This window comes from Salvelinus fontinalis, chromosome 8 (assembly GCF_029448725.1).
Source record: "Salvelinus fontinalis isolate EN_2023a chromosome 8, ASM2944872v1, whole genome shotgun sequence".
Lineage (NCBI taxonomy): Eukaryota > Metazoa > Chordata > Actinopteri > Salmoniformes > Salmonidae > Salvelinus > Salvelinus fontinalis.
In genome coordinates this window covers 47,327,243-47,346,639 of record NC_074672.1, presented here as the reverse complement: position 1 = coordinate 47,346,639, position 19,397 = coordinate 47,327,243, and the positions used below count along the sequence as shown (strand labels likewise).

Genomic DNA, 19,397 nt, shown 5'->3' with positions numbered 1-19,397 from the left:
ATCTGTCTTCCCTTAGACTCCTCTAATCTGTCTTCCCTTAGACTCCTCTAATCTGTCTTCCCTTAGACTCCTCTAATCTGTCTTCCCTTAGACTCCTCTAATCTGTCTTCCCTTAGACTCCTCTAATCTGTCTTCCCTTAGACTCCTCTAATCTGTCTTCCCTTAGACTCCTCTAATCTGGTTCCCCTTAGACTCCTCTAATCTGGTTCCCCTTAGACTCCTCTAATCTGGCTTCCCTTAGACTCCTCTAATCTGTCTTCCCTTAGACTCCTCTAATCTGTCTTCCCTTAGACTCCTCTAATCTGTCTTCCCTTAGACTCCTCTAATCTGGTTCCCCTTAGACTCCTCTAATCTGTCTTCCCTTAGACTCCTCTAATCTGGTTCCCCTTAGACTCCTCTAATCTGGTTCCCCTTAGACTCCTCTAATCTGGCTTCCCTTAGACTCCTCTAATCTGTCTTCCCTTAGACTCCTCTAATCTGTCTTCCCTTAGACTCCTCTAATCTGTCTTCCCTTAGACTCCTCTAATCTGGTTCCCCTTAGACTCCTCTAATCTGTCTTCCCTTAGACTCCTCTAATCTGTCTTCCCTTAGACTCCTCTAATCTGTCTTCCCTCAGACTCCTCTAATCTGTCTTCCCTTAGACTCCTCTAATCTGTCTTCCCTTAGACTCCTCTAATCTGGTTCCCCTTAGACTCCTCTAATCTGGCTTCCCTTAGACTCCTCTAATCTGTCTTCCCTTAGACTCCTCTAATCTGTCTTCCCTTAGACTCCTCTAATCTGGCTTCCCTTAGACTCCTCTAATCTGGCTTCCCTTAGACTCCTCTAATCTGGCTTCCCTTAGACTCCTCTAATCTGGCTTCCCTTAGACTCCTCTAATCTGTCTTCCCTTAGACTCCTCTAATCTGTCTTCCCTTAGACTCCTCTAATCTGGTTCCCTTTAGACTCCTCTAATCTGGCTTCCCTTAGACTCCTCTAATCTGTCTTCCCTTAGACTCCTCTAATCTGTCTTCCCTTAGACTCCTCTAATCTGTCTTCCCTTAGACTCCTCTAATCTGGCTTCCCTTAGACTCCTCTAATCTGTCTTCCCTTAGACTCCTCTAATCTGTCTTCCCTTAGACTCCTCTAATCTGTCTTCCCTTAGACTCCTCTAATCTGGTTCCCCTTAGACTCCTCTAATCTGTCTTCCCTTAGACTCCTCTAATCTGGTTCCCTTTAGACTCCTCTAATCTGTCTTCCCTTAGACTCCTCTAATCTGTCTTCCCTTAGACTCCTCTAATCTGGCTTCCCTTAGACTCCTCTAATCTGGTTCCCCTTAGACTCCTCTAATCTGTCTTCCCTTAGACTCCTCTAATCTGGTTCCCTTTAGACTCCTCTAATCTGTCTTCCCTTAGACTCCTCTAATCTGTCTTCCCTCAGACTCCTCTAATCTGTCTTCCCTTAGACTCCTCTAATCTGTCTTCCCTTAGACTCCTCTAATCTGGTTCCCCTTAGACTCCTCTAATCTGTCTTCCCTTAGACTCCTCTAATCTGTCTTCCCTTAGACTCCTCTAATCTGTCTTCCCTTAGACTCCTCTAATCTGGTTCCCCTTAGACTCCTCTAATCTGTCTTCCCTTAGACTCCTCTAATCTGGTTCCCTTTAGACTCCTCTAATCTGTCTTCCCTTAGACTCCTCTAATCTGTCTTCCCTTAGACTCCTCTAATCTGTCTTCCCTTAGACTCCTCTAATCTGGTTCCCCTTAGACTCCTCTAATCTGTCTTCCCTTAGACTCCTCTAATCTGGTTCCCTTTAGACTCCTCTAATCTGTCTTCCCTTAGACTCCTCTAATCTGTCTTCCCTCAGACTCCTCTAATCTGTCTTCCCTTAGACTCCTCTAATCTGTCTTCCCTTAGACTCCTCTAATCTGGTTCCCCTTAGACTCCTCTAATCTGTCTTCCCTTAGACTCCTCTAATCTGTCTTCCCTTAGACTCCTCTAATCTGTCTTCCCTTAGACTCCTCTAATCTGTCTTCCCTTAGACTCCTCTAATCTGTCTTCCCTTAGACTCCTCTAATCTGGCTTCCCTTAGACTCCTCTAATCTGTCTTCCCTTAGACTCCTCTAATCTGTCTTCCCTTAGACTCCTCTAATCTGTCTTCCCTTAGACTCCTCTAATCTGTCTTCCCTTAGACTCCTCTAATCTGTCTTCCCTTAGACTCCTCTAATCTGTCTTCCCTTAGACTCCTCTAATCTGGTTCCCCTTAGACTCCTCTAATCTGTCTTCCCTTAGACTCCTCTAATCTGGTTCCCTTTAGACTCCTCTAATCTGTCTTCCCTTAGACTCCTCTAATCTGTCTTCCCTTAGACTCCTCTAATCTGTCTTCCCTTAGACTCCTCTAATCTGGTTCCCCTTAGACTCCTCTAATCTGTCTTCCCTTAGACTCCTCTAATCTGGTTCCCTTTAGACTCCTCTAATCTGTCTTCCCTTAGACTCCTCTAATCTGTCTTCCCTTAGACTCCTCTAATCTGGTTCCCCTTAGACTCCTCTAATCTGTCTTCCCTTAGACTCCTCTAATCTGTCTTCCCTTAGACTCCTCTAATCTGGTTCCCCTTAGACTCCTCTAATCTGTCTTCCCTTAGACTCCTCTAATCTGTCTTCCCTTAGACTCCTCTAATCTGTCTTCCCTTAGACTCCTCTAATCTGTCTTCCCTTAGACTCCTCTAATCTGTCTTCCCTTAGACTCCTCTAATCTGGCTTCCCTTAGACTCCTCTAATCTGGCTTCCCTTAGACTCCTCTAATCTGTCTTCCCTTAGACTCCTCTAATCTGTCTTCCCTTAGACTCCTCTAATCTGTCTTCCCTTAGACTCCTCTAATCTGGCTTCCCTTAGACTCCTCTAATCTGTCTTCCCTTAGACTCCTCTAATCTGTCTTCCCTTAGACTCCTCTAATCTGTCTTCCCTTAGACTCCTCTAATCTGGTTCCCCTTAGACTCCTCTAATCTGTCTTCCCTTAGACTCCTCTAATCTGGTTCCCTTTAGACTCCTCTAATCTGTCTTCCCTTAGACTCCTCTAATCTGTCTTCCCTTAGACTCCTCTAATCTGTCTTCCCTTAGACTCCTCTAATCTGGTTCTCCTTAGACTCCTCTAATCTGTCTTCCCTTAGACTCCTCTAATCTGGTTCCCTTTAGACTCCTCTAATCTGTCTTCCCTTAGACTCCTCTAATCTGTCTTCCCTCAGACTCCTCTAATCTGTCTTCCCTTAGACTCCTCTAATCTGTCTTCCCTTAGACTCCTCTAATCTGGTTCCCCTTAGACTCCTCTAATCTGTCTTCCCTTAGACTCCTCTAATCTGTCTTCCCTTAGACTCCTCTAATCTGTCTTCCCTTAGACTCCTCTAATCTGGTTCCCCTTAGACTCCTCTAATCTGTCTTCCCTTAGACTCCTCTAATCTGGTTCCCTTTAGACTCCTCTAATCTGTCTTCCCTTAGACTCCTCTAATCTGTCTTCCCTTAGACTCCTCTAATCTGTCTTCCCTTAGACTCCTCTAATCTGGTTCCCCTTAGACTCCTCTAATCTGTCTTCCCTTAGACTCCTCTAATCTGGTTCCCTTTAGACTCCTCTAATCTGTCTTCCCTTAGACTCCTCTAATCTGTCTTCCCTCAGACTCCTCTAATCTGTCTTCCCTTAGACTCCTCTAATCTGTCTTCCCTTAGACTCCTCTAATCTGGTTCCCCTTAGACTCCTCTAATCTGTCTTCCCTTAGACTCCTCTAATCTGTCTTCCCTTAGACTCCTCTAATCTGTCTTCCCTTAGACTCCTCTAATCTGTCTTCCCTTAGACTCCTCTAATCTGTCTTCCCTTAGACTCCTCTAATCTGGCTTCCCTTAGACTCCTCTAATCTGTCTTCCCTTAGACTCCTCTAATCTGTCTTCCCTTAGACTCCTCTAATCTGTCTTCCCTTAGACTCCTCTAATCTGTCTTCCCTTAGACTCCTCTAATCTGGTTCCCCTTAGACTCCTCTAATCTGTCTTCCCTTAGACTCCTCTAATCTGGTTCCCTTTAGACTCCTCTAATCTGTCTTCCCTTAGACTCCTCTAATCTGTCTTCCCTTAGACTCCTCTAATCTGGTTCCCTTTAGACTCCTCTAATCTGTCTTCCCTTAGACTCCTCTAATCTGTCTTCCCTCAGACTCCTCTAATCTGTCTTCCCTTAGACTCCTCTAATCTGTCTTCCCTTAGACTCCTCTAATCTGGTTCCCCTTAGACTCCTCTAATCTGTCTTCCCTTAGACTCCTCTAATCTGTCTTCCCTTAGACTCCTCTAATCTGTCTTCCCTTAGACTCCTCTAATCTGTCTTCCCTTAGACTCCTCTAATCTGTCTTCCCTTAGACTCCTCTAATCTGGCTTCCCTTAGACTCCTCTAATCTGTCTTCCCTTAGACTCCTCTAATCTGTCTTCCCTTAGACTCCTCTAATCTGTCTTCCCTTAGACTCCTCTAATCTGTCTTCCCTTAGACTCCTCTAATCTGTCTTCCCTTAGACTCCTCTAATCTGGCTTCCCTTAGACTCCTCTAATCTGGCTTCCCTTAGACTCCTCTAATCTGTCTTCCCTTAGACTCCTCTAATCTGGTTCCCCTTAGACTCCTCTAATCTGTCTTCCCTTAGACTCCTCTAATCTGTCTTCCCTTAGACTCCTCTAATCTGGTTCCCCTTAGACTCCTCTAATCTGTCTTCCCTTAGACTCCTCTAATCTGTCTTCCCTTAGACTCCTCTAATCTGTCTTCCCTTAGACTCCTCTAATCTGGTTCCCCTTAGACTCCTCTAATCTGTCTTCCCTTAGACTCCTCTAATCTGTCTTCCCTTAGACTCCTCTAATCTGTCTTCCCTTAGACTCCTCTAATCTGTCTTCCCTTAGACTCCTCTAATCTGTCTTCCCTTAGACTACTCTAATCTGTCTTCCCTTAGACTCCTCTAATCTGTTTTCCCTTAGACTCCTATAATCTGTCTTCCCTTAGACTCCTCTAATCTGGTTCCCCTTAGACTCCTCTAATCTGTCTTCCCTTAGACTCCTCTAATCTGGCTTCCCTTAGACTCCTCTAATCTGGTTCCCTTTAGACTCCTCTAATCTGGTTCCCCTTAGACTCCTCTAATCTGTCTTCCCTTAGACTCCTCTAATCTGGTTCCCCTTAGACTCCTCTAATCTGTCTTCCCTTAGACTCCTCTAATCTGTCTTCCCTTAGACTCCTCTAATCTGGTTCCCCTTAGACTCCTCTAATCTGTCTTCCCTTAGACTCCTCTAATCTGTCTTCCCTTAGACTCCTCTAATCTGGTTCCCTTAGACTCCTCTAATCTGGTTCCCCTTAGACTCCTCTAATCTGGCTTCCCTTAGACTCCTCTAATCTGTCTTCCCTTAGACTCCTCTAATCTGTCTTCCCTTAGACTCCTCTAATCTGGTTCCCCTTAGACTCCTCTAATCTGTCTTCCCTTAGACTCCTCTAATCTGTCTTCCCTTAGACTCCTCTAATCTGTCTTCCCTTAGACTCCTCTAATCTGTCTTCCCTTAGACTCCTCTAATCTGTCTTCCCTTAGACTCCTCTAATCTGTCTTCCCTTAGACTCCTCTAATCTGGCTTCCCTTAGACTCCTCTAATCTGGTTCCCTTTAGACTCCTCTAATCTGGTTCCCCTTAGACTCCTCTAATCTGGTTCCCCTTAGACTCCTCTAATCTGGCTTCCCTTAGACTCCTCTAATCTGGCTTCCCTTAGACTCCTCTAATCTGTCTTCCCTTAGACTCCTCTAATCTGTCTTCCCTTAGACTCCTCTAATCTGTCTTCCCTTAGACTCCTCTAATCTGGTTCCCCTTAGACTCCTCTAATCTGGTTCCCCTTAGACTCCTCTAATCTGTCTTCCCTTAGACTCCTCTAATTTGTCTTCCCTTAGACTCCTCTAATCTGGTTTCCCTTAGACTCCTCTAATCTGTCTTCCCTTAGACTCCTCTAATCTGGTTCCCCTTAGACTCCTCTAATCTTTCTTCCCTTAGACTCCTCTAATCTGTCTTCCCTTAGACTCCTCTAATCTGTCTTCCCTTAGACTCCTCTAATCTGTCTTCCCTTAGACTCCTCTAATCTGGTTTCCCTTAGGCTCCTCTAATCTGTCTTCCCTTAGACTCCTCTAATCTGGCTTCCCTTAGACTCCTCTAATCTGGTTCCCCTTAGACTCCTCTAATCTTTCTTCCCTTAGACTCCTCTAATCTGTCTTCCCTTAGACTCCTCTAATCTGTCTTCCCTTAGACTCCTCTAATCTGTCTTCCCTTAGACTCCTCTAATCTGGTTCCCCTTAGACTCCTCTAATCTTTCTTCCCTTAGACTCCTCTAATCTGTCTTCCCTTAGACTCCTCTAATCTGTCTTCCCTTAGACTCCTCTAATCTGTCTTCCCTTAGACTCCTCTAATCTGGTTTCCCTTAGACTCCTCTAATCTGTCTTCCCTTAGACTTCTCTAATCTGTCTTCCCTTAGACTCCTCTAATCTGGTTTCCCTTAGACTCCTCTAATCTGTCTTCCCTTAGACTCCTCTAATCTGTCTTCCCTTAGACTCCTCTAATCTGGTTCCCCTTAGACTCCTCTAATCTTTCTTCCCTTAGACTCCTCTAATCTGGCTTCCCTTAGACTCCTCTAATCTGTCTTCCCTTAGACTCCTCTAATCTGTCTTCCCTTAGACTCCTCTAATCTGGTTTCCCTTAGACTCCTCTAATCTGTCTTCCCTTAGACTCCTCTAATCTGTCTTCCCTTAGACTCCTCTAATCTGTCTTCCCTTAGACTCTCCTAATCTGTCTTCCCTTAGACTCCTCTAATCTGTCTTCCCTTAGACTCCTCTAATCTGTCTTCCCTTAGACTCCTCTAATCTGGTTCCCCTTAGACTCCTCTAATCTGTCTTCCCTTAGACTCCTCTAATCTGTCTTCCCTTAGACTCCTCTAATATGGTTTCCCTTAGACTCCTCTAATCTGTCTTCCCTTAGACTCCTCTAATCTGGTTCCCCTTAGACTCCTCTAATCTGTCTTCCCTTAGACTCCTCTAATCTGGCTTCCCCTTAGACTCCTGTAATCTGTCTTCCCTTAGACTCCTCTAATCTGGTTTCCCTTAGACTCCTCTAATCTGGTTTCCCTTAGACTCCTCTAATCTGTCTTCCCTTAGACTCCTCTAATCTGTCTTCCCTTAGACTCCTCTAATCTGGCTTCCCTTAGACTCCTCTAATCTGTCTTCCCTTAGACTCCTCTAATCTGTCTTCCCTTAGACTCCTCTAATCTGTCTTCCCTTAGACTCCTCTAATCTGGCTTCCCTTAGACTTCTCTAATCTGTCTTCCCTTAGACTCCTCTAATCTGGCTTCCCTTAGACTCCTCTAATCTGTCTTCCCTTAGACTCCTCTAATCTGTCAGAAGGCCCAGAGTTAGAGGCTGACGGCAGGACAAGGAAAGGCCACAGACGGAGGCCCAAGGTGAGGCTTGTATGTGTATTTGTTTTATTTTTTATTCATAGTTGTTTTGTGTGTACTTCATTTCAGATAATTTCCTCTCTAATAATTTGGTGTATTTACAATTGCCCGGACAATCCCAGAGCGATAGCATCATCTTTCTCTCCTCTCTAACTCTCTCCTTCTAGCAGCAGGACCAGCGTTACTATAGTGTAGACCTAGAGAGAGGTCCTACAGGTTTTGGCTTCAGTCTGCGGGGGGGCAGTGAGTACAACATGGGCCTGTATGTCCTGGGACTGATGGAGGGAGGGCCTGCCTCACACAGCCACAAGATACAGGTGTGTGTGTGTTTCTCTGTGTGTGTGTGTGTCTCGGTGTGTGAGTGTGTGTTTCTCTGTGTGTGTGTGTGTGTGTGTGTGTGTGTGTCTCTCTGTGTGTGTGTGTGTGTGTGTGTCTCTCTCTCTCTGTGTGTGTGTGTGTGTGTGTGTGTGTGTGTGTGTGTGTGTGTGTGTGTGTGTGTGTGTGTGCGTGTAGTTGTTGTTGTTGTGTAACCTGTATTGTATTGCTGTTGTGTAGGTGAGTGACCAGCTGGTAGAGATAAATGGTGACAATACAACAGGAATGACCCACAGCCAGGCCGTAGAGCAGATAAGAAGAGGAGGACATCGTATACATCTGGTACTGAAGAAAGGAAACGGATACGTCCCAGACTATGGTGAGAGACAGGGAGGGGAGGATACGTCCCAGACTATGGTAAGAGACAGGGTAGGGAGGATACGTCCCAGACTATGGTGAGAGACAGAGAGGGGAGGATACGTCCCAGACTATGGTAAGAGACAGGGTAGGGAGGATACGTCCCAGACTATGGTGAGAGACAGGGAAGGGGGGATACGTCCCAGACTATGGTGAGAGACAGGGAAGGGAGGATACGTCCCAGACTATGGTGAGAGACAGGGAAGGGAGGATACGTCCCAGACTATGGTAAGAGACAGGGAAGGGAGGATACGTCCCAGACTATGGTGAGAGACAGGGAAGGCAGGATACGTCCCAGACTATGCTAAGAGACAGAGAGGGGAGGATACGTCCCAGACTATGGTGAGAGACAGGGAAGGGAGGATACGTCCCAGACTATGGTGAGAGACAGGGAAGGGAGGATACGTCCCAGACTATGGTGAGAGACAGGGAAGGGAGGATACGTCCCAGACTATGGTGAGAGACAGGGAAGGGAGGATACGTCCCAGACTATGGTGAGAGACAGGGAAGGGAGGATACGTCCCAGACTATGGTGAGAGACAGGGTAGGCAGGATACGTCCCAGACTATGGTAAGAGACAGGGTAGGGAGGATACGTCCCAGACTATGGTGAGAGACAGAGAGGGGAGGATACGTCCCAGACTATGGTAAGAGACAGGGTAGGGAGGATACGTCCCAGACTATGGTGAGAGACAGGGAAGGGAGGATACGTCCCAGACTATGGTGAGAGACAGGGAAGGGAGGATACGTCCCAGACTATGGTGAGAGACAGGGAAGGGAGGATACGTCCCAGACTATGGTAAGAGACAGGGAAGGGAGGATACGTCCCAGACTATGGTGAGAGACAGGGAAGGCAGGATACGTCCCAGACTATGCTAAGAGACAGAGAGGGGAGGATACGTCCCAGACTATGGTGAGAGACAGGGAAGGGAGGATACGTCCCAGACTATGGTGAGAGACAGGGAAGGGAGGATACGTCCCAGACTATGGTGAGAGACAGGGAAGGGAGGATACGTCCCAGACTATGGTGAGAGACAGGGAAGGGAGGATACGTCCCAGACTATGGTGAGAGACAGGGAAGGGAGGATACGTCCCAGACTATGGTGAGAGACAGGGTAGGCAGGATACGTCCCAGACTATGGTAAGAGACAGGGTAGGGAGGATACGTCCCAGACTATGGTGAGAGACAGGGAAGGGAGGATACGTCCCAGACTATGGTAAGAGACAGAGAGGGGAGGATACGTCCCAGACTATGGTAAGAGACAGAGAGGGGAGGATACGTCCCAGACTATGGTGAGAGACAGGGTAGGGAGGATACGTCCCAGACTATGGTGAGAGACAGGGAAGGGAGGATACGTCCCAGACTATGGTAAGAGACAGAGAGGGGAGGATACGTCCCAGACTATGGTGAGAGACAGAGAGGGGAGGATACGTCCCAGACTATGGTGAGAGACAGGGTAGGGAGGATACGTCCCAGACTATGGTGAGAGACAGGGTAGGGAGGATACGTCCCAGACTATGGTGAGAGACAGGGTAGGGAGGATACGTCCCAGACTATGGTGAGAGACAGGGTAGGGAGGATACGTCCCAGACTATGGTGAGAGACAGGGAAGGGAGGATACGTCCCAGACTATGGTGAGAGACAGAGAGGGGAGGATACGTCCCAGACTATGGTAAGAGACAGGGTAGGGAGGATACGTCCCAGACTATGGTGAGAGACAGGGAAGGGAGGATACGTCCCAGACTATGGTGAGAGACAGGGAAGGGAGGATACGTCCCAGACTATGGTGAGAGACAGGGAAGGGAGGATACGTCCCAGACTATGGTAAGAGACAGGGAAGGGAGGATACGTCCCAGACTATGGTGAGAGACAGGGAAGGCAGGATACGTCCCAGACTATGCTAAGAGACAGAGAGGGGAGGATACGTCCCAGACTATGGTGAGAGACAGGGAAGGGAGGATACGTCCCAGACTATGGTGAGAGACAGGGAAGGGAGGATACGTCCCAGACTATGGTGAGAGACAGGGAAGGGAGGATACGTCCCAGACTATGGTGAGAGACAGGGAAGGGAGGATACGTCCCAGACTATGGTGAGAGACAGGGAAGGGAGGATACGTCCCAGACTATGGTGAGAGACAGGGTAGGCAGGATACGTCCCAGACTATGGTAAGAGACAGGGTAGGGAGGATACGTCCCAGACTATGGTGAGAGACAGAGAGGGGAGGATACGTCCCAGACTATGGTAAGAGACAGGGTAGGGAGGATACGTCCCAGACTATGGTGAGAGACAGGGAAGGGAGGATACGTCCCAGACTATGGTGAGAGACAGGGAAGGGAGGATACGTCCCAGACTATGGTGAGAGACAGGGAAGGGAGGATACGTCCCAGACTATGGTAAGAGACAGGGAAGGGAGGATACGTCCCAGACTATGGTGAGAGACAGGGAAGGCAGGATACGTCCCAGACTATGCTAAGAGACAGAGAGGGGAGGATACGTCCCAGACTATGGTGAGAGACAGGGAAGGGAGGATACGTCCCAGACTATGGTGAGAGACAGGGAAGGGAGGATACGTCCCAGACTATGGTGAGAGACAGGGAAGGGAGGATACGTCCCAGACTATGGTGAGAGACAGGGAAGGGAGGATACGTCCCAGACTATGGTGAGAGACAGGGAAGGGAGGATACGTCCCAGACTATGGTGAGAGACAGGGTAGGCAGGATACGTCCCAGACTATGGTAAGAGACAGGGTAGGGAGGATACGTCCCAGACTATGGTGAGAGACAGGGAAGGGAGGATACGTCCCAGACTATGGTAAGAGACAGAGAGGGGAGGATACGTCCCAGACTATGGTAAGAGACAGAGAGGGGAGGATACGTCCCAGACTATGGTGAGAGACAGGGTAGGGAGGATACGTCCCAGACTATGGTGAGAGACAGGGAAGGGAGGATACGTCCCAGACTATGGTAAGAGACAGAGAGGGGAGGATACGTCCCAGACTATGGTGAGAGACAGAGAGGGGAGGATACGTCCCAGACTATGGTGAGAGACAGGGTAGGGAGGATACGTCCCAGACTATGGTGAGAGACAGGGTAGGGAGGATACGTCCCAGACTATGGTGAGAGACAGGGTAGGGAGGATACGTCCCAGACTATGGTGAGAGACAGGGTAGGGAGGATACGTCCCAGACTATGGTGAGAGACAGGGTAGGGAGGATACGTCCCAGACTATGGTGAGAGACAGGGAAGGGAGGATACGTCCCAGACTATGGTAAGAGACAGGGTAGGGAGGATACGTCCCAGACTATGGTAAGAGACAGGGTAGGGAGGATACGTCCCAGACTATGGTAAGAGACAGGGAAGGGAGGATACGTCCCAGACTATGGTAAGAGACAGGGAAGGGAGGATACGTCCCAGACTATGGTAAGAGACAGGGTAGGGAGGATACGTCCCAGACTATGGTAAGAGACAGGGTAGGGAGGATACGTCCCAGACTATGGTAAGAGACAGGGAAGGGAGGATACGTCCCAGACTATGGTAAGAGACAGGGAAGGGAGGATACGTCCCAGACTATGGTAAGAGACAGGGAGGGGAGGATAGGTCCCAGACTATGGTAAGAGACAGGGAAGGGAGGATATGTCCCAGACTATGGTAAGAGACAGGGAAGGGAGGATACGTCCCAGACTATGGTAAGAGACAAGGAAGGGAGGATACGTCCCAGACTATGGTAAGAGACAGAGGGGGGAGGATACGTCCCAGACTATGGTAAGAGACAGGGAAGGGAGGATACGTCCCAGACTATGGTAAGAGACAGAGAGGGGAGGATACGTCCCAGACTATGGTAAGAGACAGGGAAGGGAGGATACGTCCCAGACTATGGTAAGAGACAGGGAAGGGAGGATACGTCCCAGACTATGGTAAGAGACAGGGAAGGGAGGATACGTCCCAGACTATGGTAAGAGACAGAGAGGGGAGGATATGTCCCAGACTATGGTAAGAGACAGGGAAGGGAGGATACGTCCCAGACTATGGTAAGAGACAGGGAAGGGAGGTAATATGTCCCAGACTATGGTAAGAGACAGGGAGGGAGGATACGTCCCAGACTATGGTGAGAGACAGGGAGGGGAGGATAAGTCCCAGACTATGGTAAGAGACAGAGAGGGGAGGATACGTCCCAGACTATGGTAAGAGACAGGGAAGGGAGGATACGTCCCAGACTATGGTAAGAGACAGAGGGGGGAGGATACGTCCCAGACTATGGTAAGAGACAGGGAAGGGAGGATACGTCCCAGACTATGGTAAGAGACAGAGAGGGGAGGATACGTCCCAGACTATGGTAAGAGACAGGGAAGGGAGGATACGTCCCAGACTATGGTAAGAGACAGGGAAGGGAGGATACGTCCCAGACTATGGTAAGAGACAGGGAAGGGAGGATACGTCCCAGACTATGGTAAGAGACAGAGAGGGGAGGATATGTCCCAGACTATGGTAAGAGACAGGGAAGGGAGGATACGTCCCAGACTATGGTAAGAGACAGGGAAGGGAGGATATGTCCCAGACTATGGTAAGAGACAGGGAGGGAGGATACGTCCCAGACTATGGTGAGAGACAGGGAGGGGAGGATAAGTCCCAGACTATGGTAAGAGACAGAGAGGGGAGGATACGTCCCAGACTATGGTAAGAGACAGGGAAGGGAGGATACGTCCCAGACTATGGTGAGAGACAGGGAGGGGAGGATACGTCCCAGACTATGGTGAGAGGCAGGGAGGGGAGGATACGTCCCAGACTATGGTGAGAGACAGGGAGGGGAGGATACGTCCCAGACTATGGTAAGAGACAGGGAGGGGAGGATACATCCCAGACTATGGTGAGAGACAGGGAGGGAAGGAAGGATACGTCCCAGACTATGGTAAGAGACAGGGAAGGGAGGAAGGATATGTCCCAAGGATATGTCCCAGACTATGGTAGAGACAGGGAAGGGAGGAAGGATACGTCCCAGACTATGGTGAGAGACAGGGAGGGGTCTCAGTCTCAGTGTCTCAGTGCTCAGTTCTCAGAGTCTCAGAGTCTCAGTTCTCAGAGTCTCAGTTCTCAGAGTCTCAGTTCTCAGAGTCTCAGTTCTCAGAGTCTCAGTTCTCAGAGTCTTAGTTCTCAGAGTCTCAGAGTCTCAGTTCTCAGAGTCTCAGTTCTCAGAGTCTCAGTTCTCAGAGTCTTAGTTCTCAGAGTCTCAGAGTCTCAGAGTCTCAGTTCTCAGAGTCTCAGTTCTCAGAGTCTCAGTGCTCAGAGTCTCAGAGTCTCAGATCTCAGAGTCTCAGTTCTCAGTTCTCAGTTCTCAGTTCTCAGAGTCTTGGATCTTCCTGACTTTCTTCTTCCTATTTCTCTCTTTTTCCTGACCGTACATGTGGTCTCCTTCTTTCTTTGTACTGTCCCTTCACCTTCGTCTTTCTCTCTCCTCTTTATGTCCCTCTCCTCCTCCTCCCTCCAGTGGAGCTCTCCAGCCTGTCTCTGTGTATGACCAACTCTAAGCAGGGAGAGCCTTGTTTCTATGTCGTCGGCAGAACAGAGAATTCGCGGTTGGTATCTCTTCCTGTTAGTCTTCCATTCTCTTTGATTTATGTTCTAGAACCACTCATCTTGATGTATGCCACTTAGTAGACCCTGTTATCCAGTCTAGTATGTGATCCCTGCGTGACTTGAACCAACAACCTTTGCGTTGCTAGTGCCTCTTCCCAACTGAACCGTACAGTCTGAAGCACATGTTCTCGTTGTCCTGAGTTACATTATCAAGAGGTAAACGGCAGGGTTGTCCCTTATGTTCGTGTTTATTCGCTCTTGTAGATAAATTCTATGCGCAGTGAGTCGTACCTCCAGACCTATGGAATAGACATATATTTATACACCGCTCATAGTCGTATAGGATCCAACAGTACACTATCACAAAGTGTAGTTGTGATAGAACTAGGTTTGGGAAAAAACTCAGTCTCTTTCACAAAATTCCCTGTTTTTCCAGAAATCTTGGTTGGATGTTTCCCAGATTTCATGCAATTCAAAAAAATCTTACAACCAGGATTTTGGGAAAACCAGAGAATTTTGTAAAAGTTACCAGAATTTTGCAAACCTAGATATAATTGAATAGAAGTTGTTGTTCAGCCTCCATAATCATTGTATTTCAGTGGAAACATAAGTCGTGTTATCTCAGTCAACATTTACAGTACATTACTTAGGCTGAAACAAAGAGCCACCGGGCTCGCTATTCTCTACATTTTCATCCCATTTCATCATCACCTGTTTTGTTTTACCTCAAACTTGGATAACACTGTTTGTTGTTTGTGTTAAACTGAAAACTGGTTTCTAATTGGTGTTTTCCCTCTAACTCCCTATCACCTCTCTCTCTCGCTCTCTGACCTTTCTCTCTCTCTCTCTGACCACTCTCTCTCTCTCTGACCACTCTCTCTCTGACCTCTCTCTCTCTCTCTCTCTGACCACTCTCTCTCTCTCTCTCTCTCTGACCACTCTCTCTCTGACCTCTCTCTCTCTCTCTCTCTCTCTGACCTCTCGCTCTCTCTCTCTCTCTCTGCTCTCTCACCCCCCCTTCCCCCTCCCTCTCTCTCTTTTTGCCCTCTCCTCCCCCTCTTTCTCTGCCCTCTCTCCCTCTCTCTCTGCCATCTCATCCCCCTCTCGTCCCCGTCCCCCTCTCTCTCTCTCTCTCTCTCTCTCTCTCAGACCATGATCCCAGATCAGTCTCCTTCTCTCTCTACCCAGAGGATGCGGGTGTGGCTGCAGTAGATAAGACACACTCTCTGCCAAGGAAGAGCGAAAGGGTGGATAGAGGAGGGGAGAGGCAGAGTAAAGGAGGTAGTCTGGGGGGAACGAGGAGCAGAGGAGGAGGTACTCCTGACACAGACCTGGATTGGCCCGAGGAGGAGGAGGGTCAGGTGGTCAGCCACAGAGGTCAGAGTTTAGGGGATAAGGACAACGGGAAACGCACCCAGAGTTTACCCAAGAACAGACAGGAAGTGGAGGAGGAGGAGGTGAGGCCCAGCGAGGCCAAACAGAGGTCAAAACAGCAGAGGAGCAGGGAAATGCAGAGTAAGAGGGAAAAGAACAGGAGAGAGAGGGGAGATGAGACAGAGGAGCTTCCCATCAGAAACACAGGTGAAGGTAAGAGGGAAGGGGGGAGGAGGGAGAGAGAAGATTCTGGACCTGCAGAGAGAGCTCTCTTCTCCTTCCTCAAACCGCTGCAGGATGGAGAGGCTGAGCTGTCTAATGTGGAATCAGGGGAAACAGGGACTTCCGGGGACAGCTTCTCTGACCAGGTCAGCCTGTCTGCAGCTTGCATCTTCGGTTCCACCGCCCAAGACCCCGGGGACCAGAGAGGAGGCCCCTGGAGCACCCAGTCATGGCTCCGGGCCAACCATGCATCCCACACCCCAGGCCCCTGGAGCAGCACACAGCCACAGAGGGCCACCGACAACAGTCCCTGGATTAAACCTGACCTGCAGACGTCTCAGGTTTTGGTGGGATACAGACTGACAGGAAACAGGCTGAGAGAAGGTCTTGACCTGTAGATGATAGATAATCCTGGTTAGCGGTTTCATGGATTATTTCCTCGTTTTAATTCCAGAATTTGTCCAACCAGGATTTCTAGAAAATCGGGGAATTGACCTCTTGTCTGGGACCACTTCCCTGACCACTGCACCACCCATTCCCCTGTTAACCCACCTCTTGACTAGGACCCATCATCATACCCTACCTAACACCATTGCCTATTGAAGTCCACTATCACATTGGATCTATATCATAATGAATGGTATTATCTTCAACATAATCATTGTCATCACAACTTTTTTTTATAATGGATATGCAAGTAACAACAACATCAAACATATCAACCCTCTCTACAAACCAGACAGCAGCTACATCTCCTCATTTCAACCCTCTCTACAAACCAGACAGCAGCTACATCTCCTCATATCAACCCTCTCTACAAACCAGACAGCAGCTACATCTCCTCATATCAACCCTCTCTACAAACCAGACAGCAGCTACATCTCCTCATATCAACCCTCTCTACAAACCAGACAGCAGCTACATCTCCTCATATCAACCCTCTCTACAAACCAGACAGCAGCTACATCTCCTCATTTCAACCCTCTCTACAAACCAGACAGCAGCTACATCTCCTCATATCAACCCTCTCTACAAACCAGACAGCAGCTACATCTCCTCATATCAACCCTCTCTACAAACCAGACAGCAGCTACATCTCCTCATATCAACCCTCTCTACAAACCAGACAGCAGCTACATCTCCTCATTTCAACCCTCTCTACAAACCAGACAGCAGCTACATCTCCTCATTTCAACCCTCTCTACAAACCAGACAGCAGCTACATCTCCTCATATCAACCCTCTCTACAAACCAGACAGCAGCTACATCTCCTCATATCAACCCTCTCTACAAACCAGACAGCAGCTACATCTCCTCATATCAACCCTCTCTACAAACCAGACAGCAGCTACATCTCCTCATATCAACCCTCTCTACAAACCAGACAGCAGCTACATCTCCTCATATCAACCCTCTCTACAAACCAGACAGCAGCTACATCTCCTCATATCAACCCTCTCTACAAACCAGACAGCAGCTACATCTCCTCATATCAACCCTCTCTACAAACCAGACAGCAGCTACATCTCCTCATATCAACCCTCTCTACAAACCAGACAGCAGCTACATCTCCTCATATCAACCCTCTCTACAAACCAGACAGCAGCTACATCTCCTCATATCAACCCTCTCTACAAACCAGACAGCAGCTACATCTCCTCATATCAACCCTCTCTACAAACCAGACAGCAGCTACATCTCCTCATATCAACCCTCTCTACAAACCAGACAGCAGCTACATCTCCTCATATCAACCCTCTCTACAAACCAGACAGCAGCCACATCTCCTCATTTCAACCCTCTCTACAAACCAGACAGCAGCTACATCAAACATCTCATTTCAACCCTCTCTACAAACCAGACAGCAGCTACATCTCCTCATTTCAACCCTCTCTACAAACCAGACAGCAGCTACATCTCCTCATTTCAACCCTCTCTACAAACCAGACAGCAGCCACATCTCCTCATTTCAACCCTCTCTACAAACCAGACAGCAGCTACATCAAACATCTCATTTCAACCCTCTCTACAAACCAGACAGCAGCTACATCTCCTCATTTCAACCCTCTCTACAAACCAGACAGCAGTTACATCTCCTCATTTCAACCCTCTCTACAAACCAGACAGCAGCTACATCTCCTCATATCAACCCTCTCTACAAACCAGACAGCAGCTACATCTCCTCATATCAACCCTCTCTACAAACCAGACAGCAGCTACATCTCCTCATATCAACCCTCTCTACAAACCAGACAGCAGCTACATCTCCTCATATCAACCCTCTCTACAAACCAGACAGCAGCTACATCTCCTCATATCAACCCTCTCTACAAACCAGACAGCAGCTACATCTCCTCATATCAACCCTCTCTACAAACCAGACAGCAGCTACATCTCCTCATATCAACCCTCTCTACAAACCAGACAGCAGCCACATCTCCTCATTTCAACCCTCTCTACAAACCAGACAGCAGCTACATCAAACATCTCATTTCAACCCTCTCTACAAACCAGACAGCAGCTACATCTCCTCATTTCAACCCTCTCTACAAACCAGACAGCAGCTACATCTCCTCATTTCAACCCTCTCTACAAACCAGACAGCAGCTACATCTCCTCATTTCAACCCTCTCTACAAACCAGACAGCAGCTACATCTCCTCATATGAACCCTCTCTACAAACCAAAATGGATTGTTAGCACCACCTAGAGGCTATAGTGATGTATTATAATATGAGGAGGCACCACTATACTAACATTATAATATTCCACTTTGTTTATATCATATCATGTTTGCATTATATTTTATGTAGATGATTTATTTAATTTTTTTGTAAAAATATTACTTAGATCAATGATTAATAGAAATGATTTGCCTCCTTGCTTATCCTGGATTGTAACTTATTCTCTCCTTAACATCTTTCATATGTAGTCTTACGATGTGATGTTACAGATGTCTGGGGGACAGTAATTATGTTGTCATATATGGTTTCCGAAAAGCTGGTAACTTTCCCAATAATCCGGTTACATTCCCCAAATCCCCTGGTTTTCCAGAAAACCCTATTGGAAGATGTCTGGAATCAGGATAAGCAGAAATTCTGAAATCCTCCAACCAGGACTTCTGGAAAGCCTGGACATTTTGGGAAAGTTACTGTCGTACAGTTGAAGTTGGAAGTTTACGTACACTGAGGTTGGAGTCATTAAAACTCGTTTTTCAACCACTTGTTAACAAACTATAGTTTTGGCAAGTCGGTTAGGACATCTACTTTGTGCATGACACAAGTCATTTTTCCAACAATTGTTTACAGACAGATTATTTCACTTTTTATTCACTGTATCACAATTCCAGTGGGTCAGAAGTTTACATACACTAAGTTGATTGTGCCTTTAAACAGCTTGGAAAATTCTATAAAATGATGTCATGGCTTTAGAAGTTTCTGATAGGCTAATTGACATCATTTGAGTCAATTGGAGGTGTACCTGTGGATGTATTTTAATGCCTACCTTCAAACGCAGTGCCTCTTTGCTTGACATCATGGGAAAATCTAAAGAAATCAGCCAAAAATTGTAGACCTCCACAAGTCTGGTTCATCCTTGGGAGCAATTTCCAAACGCCTGAAGGTACCACGTTCATCTGTACAAACAATAGTACGCAAGTATAAACACCATGGGACCACGCAGCCGTCATACCGCTCAGGAAGGAGACGCGTTCTGTCTCCTAGAGATGAACGTACTTTGGTGTGAAAAATGCAAATCAATCCCAGAACAACAGCAAAGGACCTTGTGAAGATGCTGGAGGAAACAGGTACAAAAGTATCTATATCCACAGTAAAACAAGTCCTATATCGACATAACCTGAAAGGCCGCTCAGCAAGGAAGAAGCCACTGCTCCAAAACCAGAACAAAAAAAGCCGGACTACGGTTTGCAACTGCAAATGGGGACAAAGAGAGTACTTTTTGGAGAAATGTCCTCTGGTCTGATGAAACAAAAATAGAACTGTTTGGCCATAATGACCATCGTTATGTTTGGAGGA

The 19,397-nt window shown here is 47.5% G+C and overlaps 2 protein-coding genes across 2 annotated transcripts in view; both read left to right on the top strand.

Moving 5' to 3' along the window:
- The window catches only part of magixa (MAGI family member, X-linked a), a 147,556-nt gene extending 132,552 nt beyond the window's left edge, over window positions 1-15,004 (top strand). Inside the window, exons 14-18 of the mRNA XM_055932723.1 lie at window positions 7,392-7,477; window positions 7,633-7,782; window positions 8,021-8,159; window positions 13,680-13,783; window positions 14,918-15,004. Of these exons, the coding sequence (XP_055788698.1) occupies window positions 7,392-7,477; window positions 7,633-7,782; window positions 8,021-8,159; window positions 13,680-13,783; window positions 14,918-14,980 (542 nt within the window). The 3' untranslated portion in view covers window positions 14,981-15,004. The remainder of the gene's footprint in view (window positions 1-7,391; window positions 7,478-7,632; window positions 7,783-8,020; window positions 8,160-13,679; window positions 13,784-14,917) is intronic.
- LOC129861511 (uncharacterized) lies at window positions 14,989-15,762 on the top strand (the record flags this gene model as incomplete). The annotated part of the gene is made up of 1 exon (XM_055932889.1): window positions 14,989-15,762. A coding segment is annotated over one exon (774 nt), but the record flags the coding sequence as incomplete, so codon positions are not given.
- Between the last annotated feature and the right edge of the window lie 3,635 nt (window positions 15,763-19,397).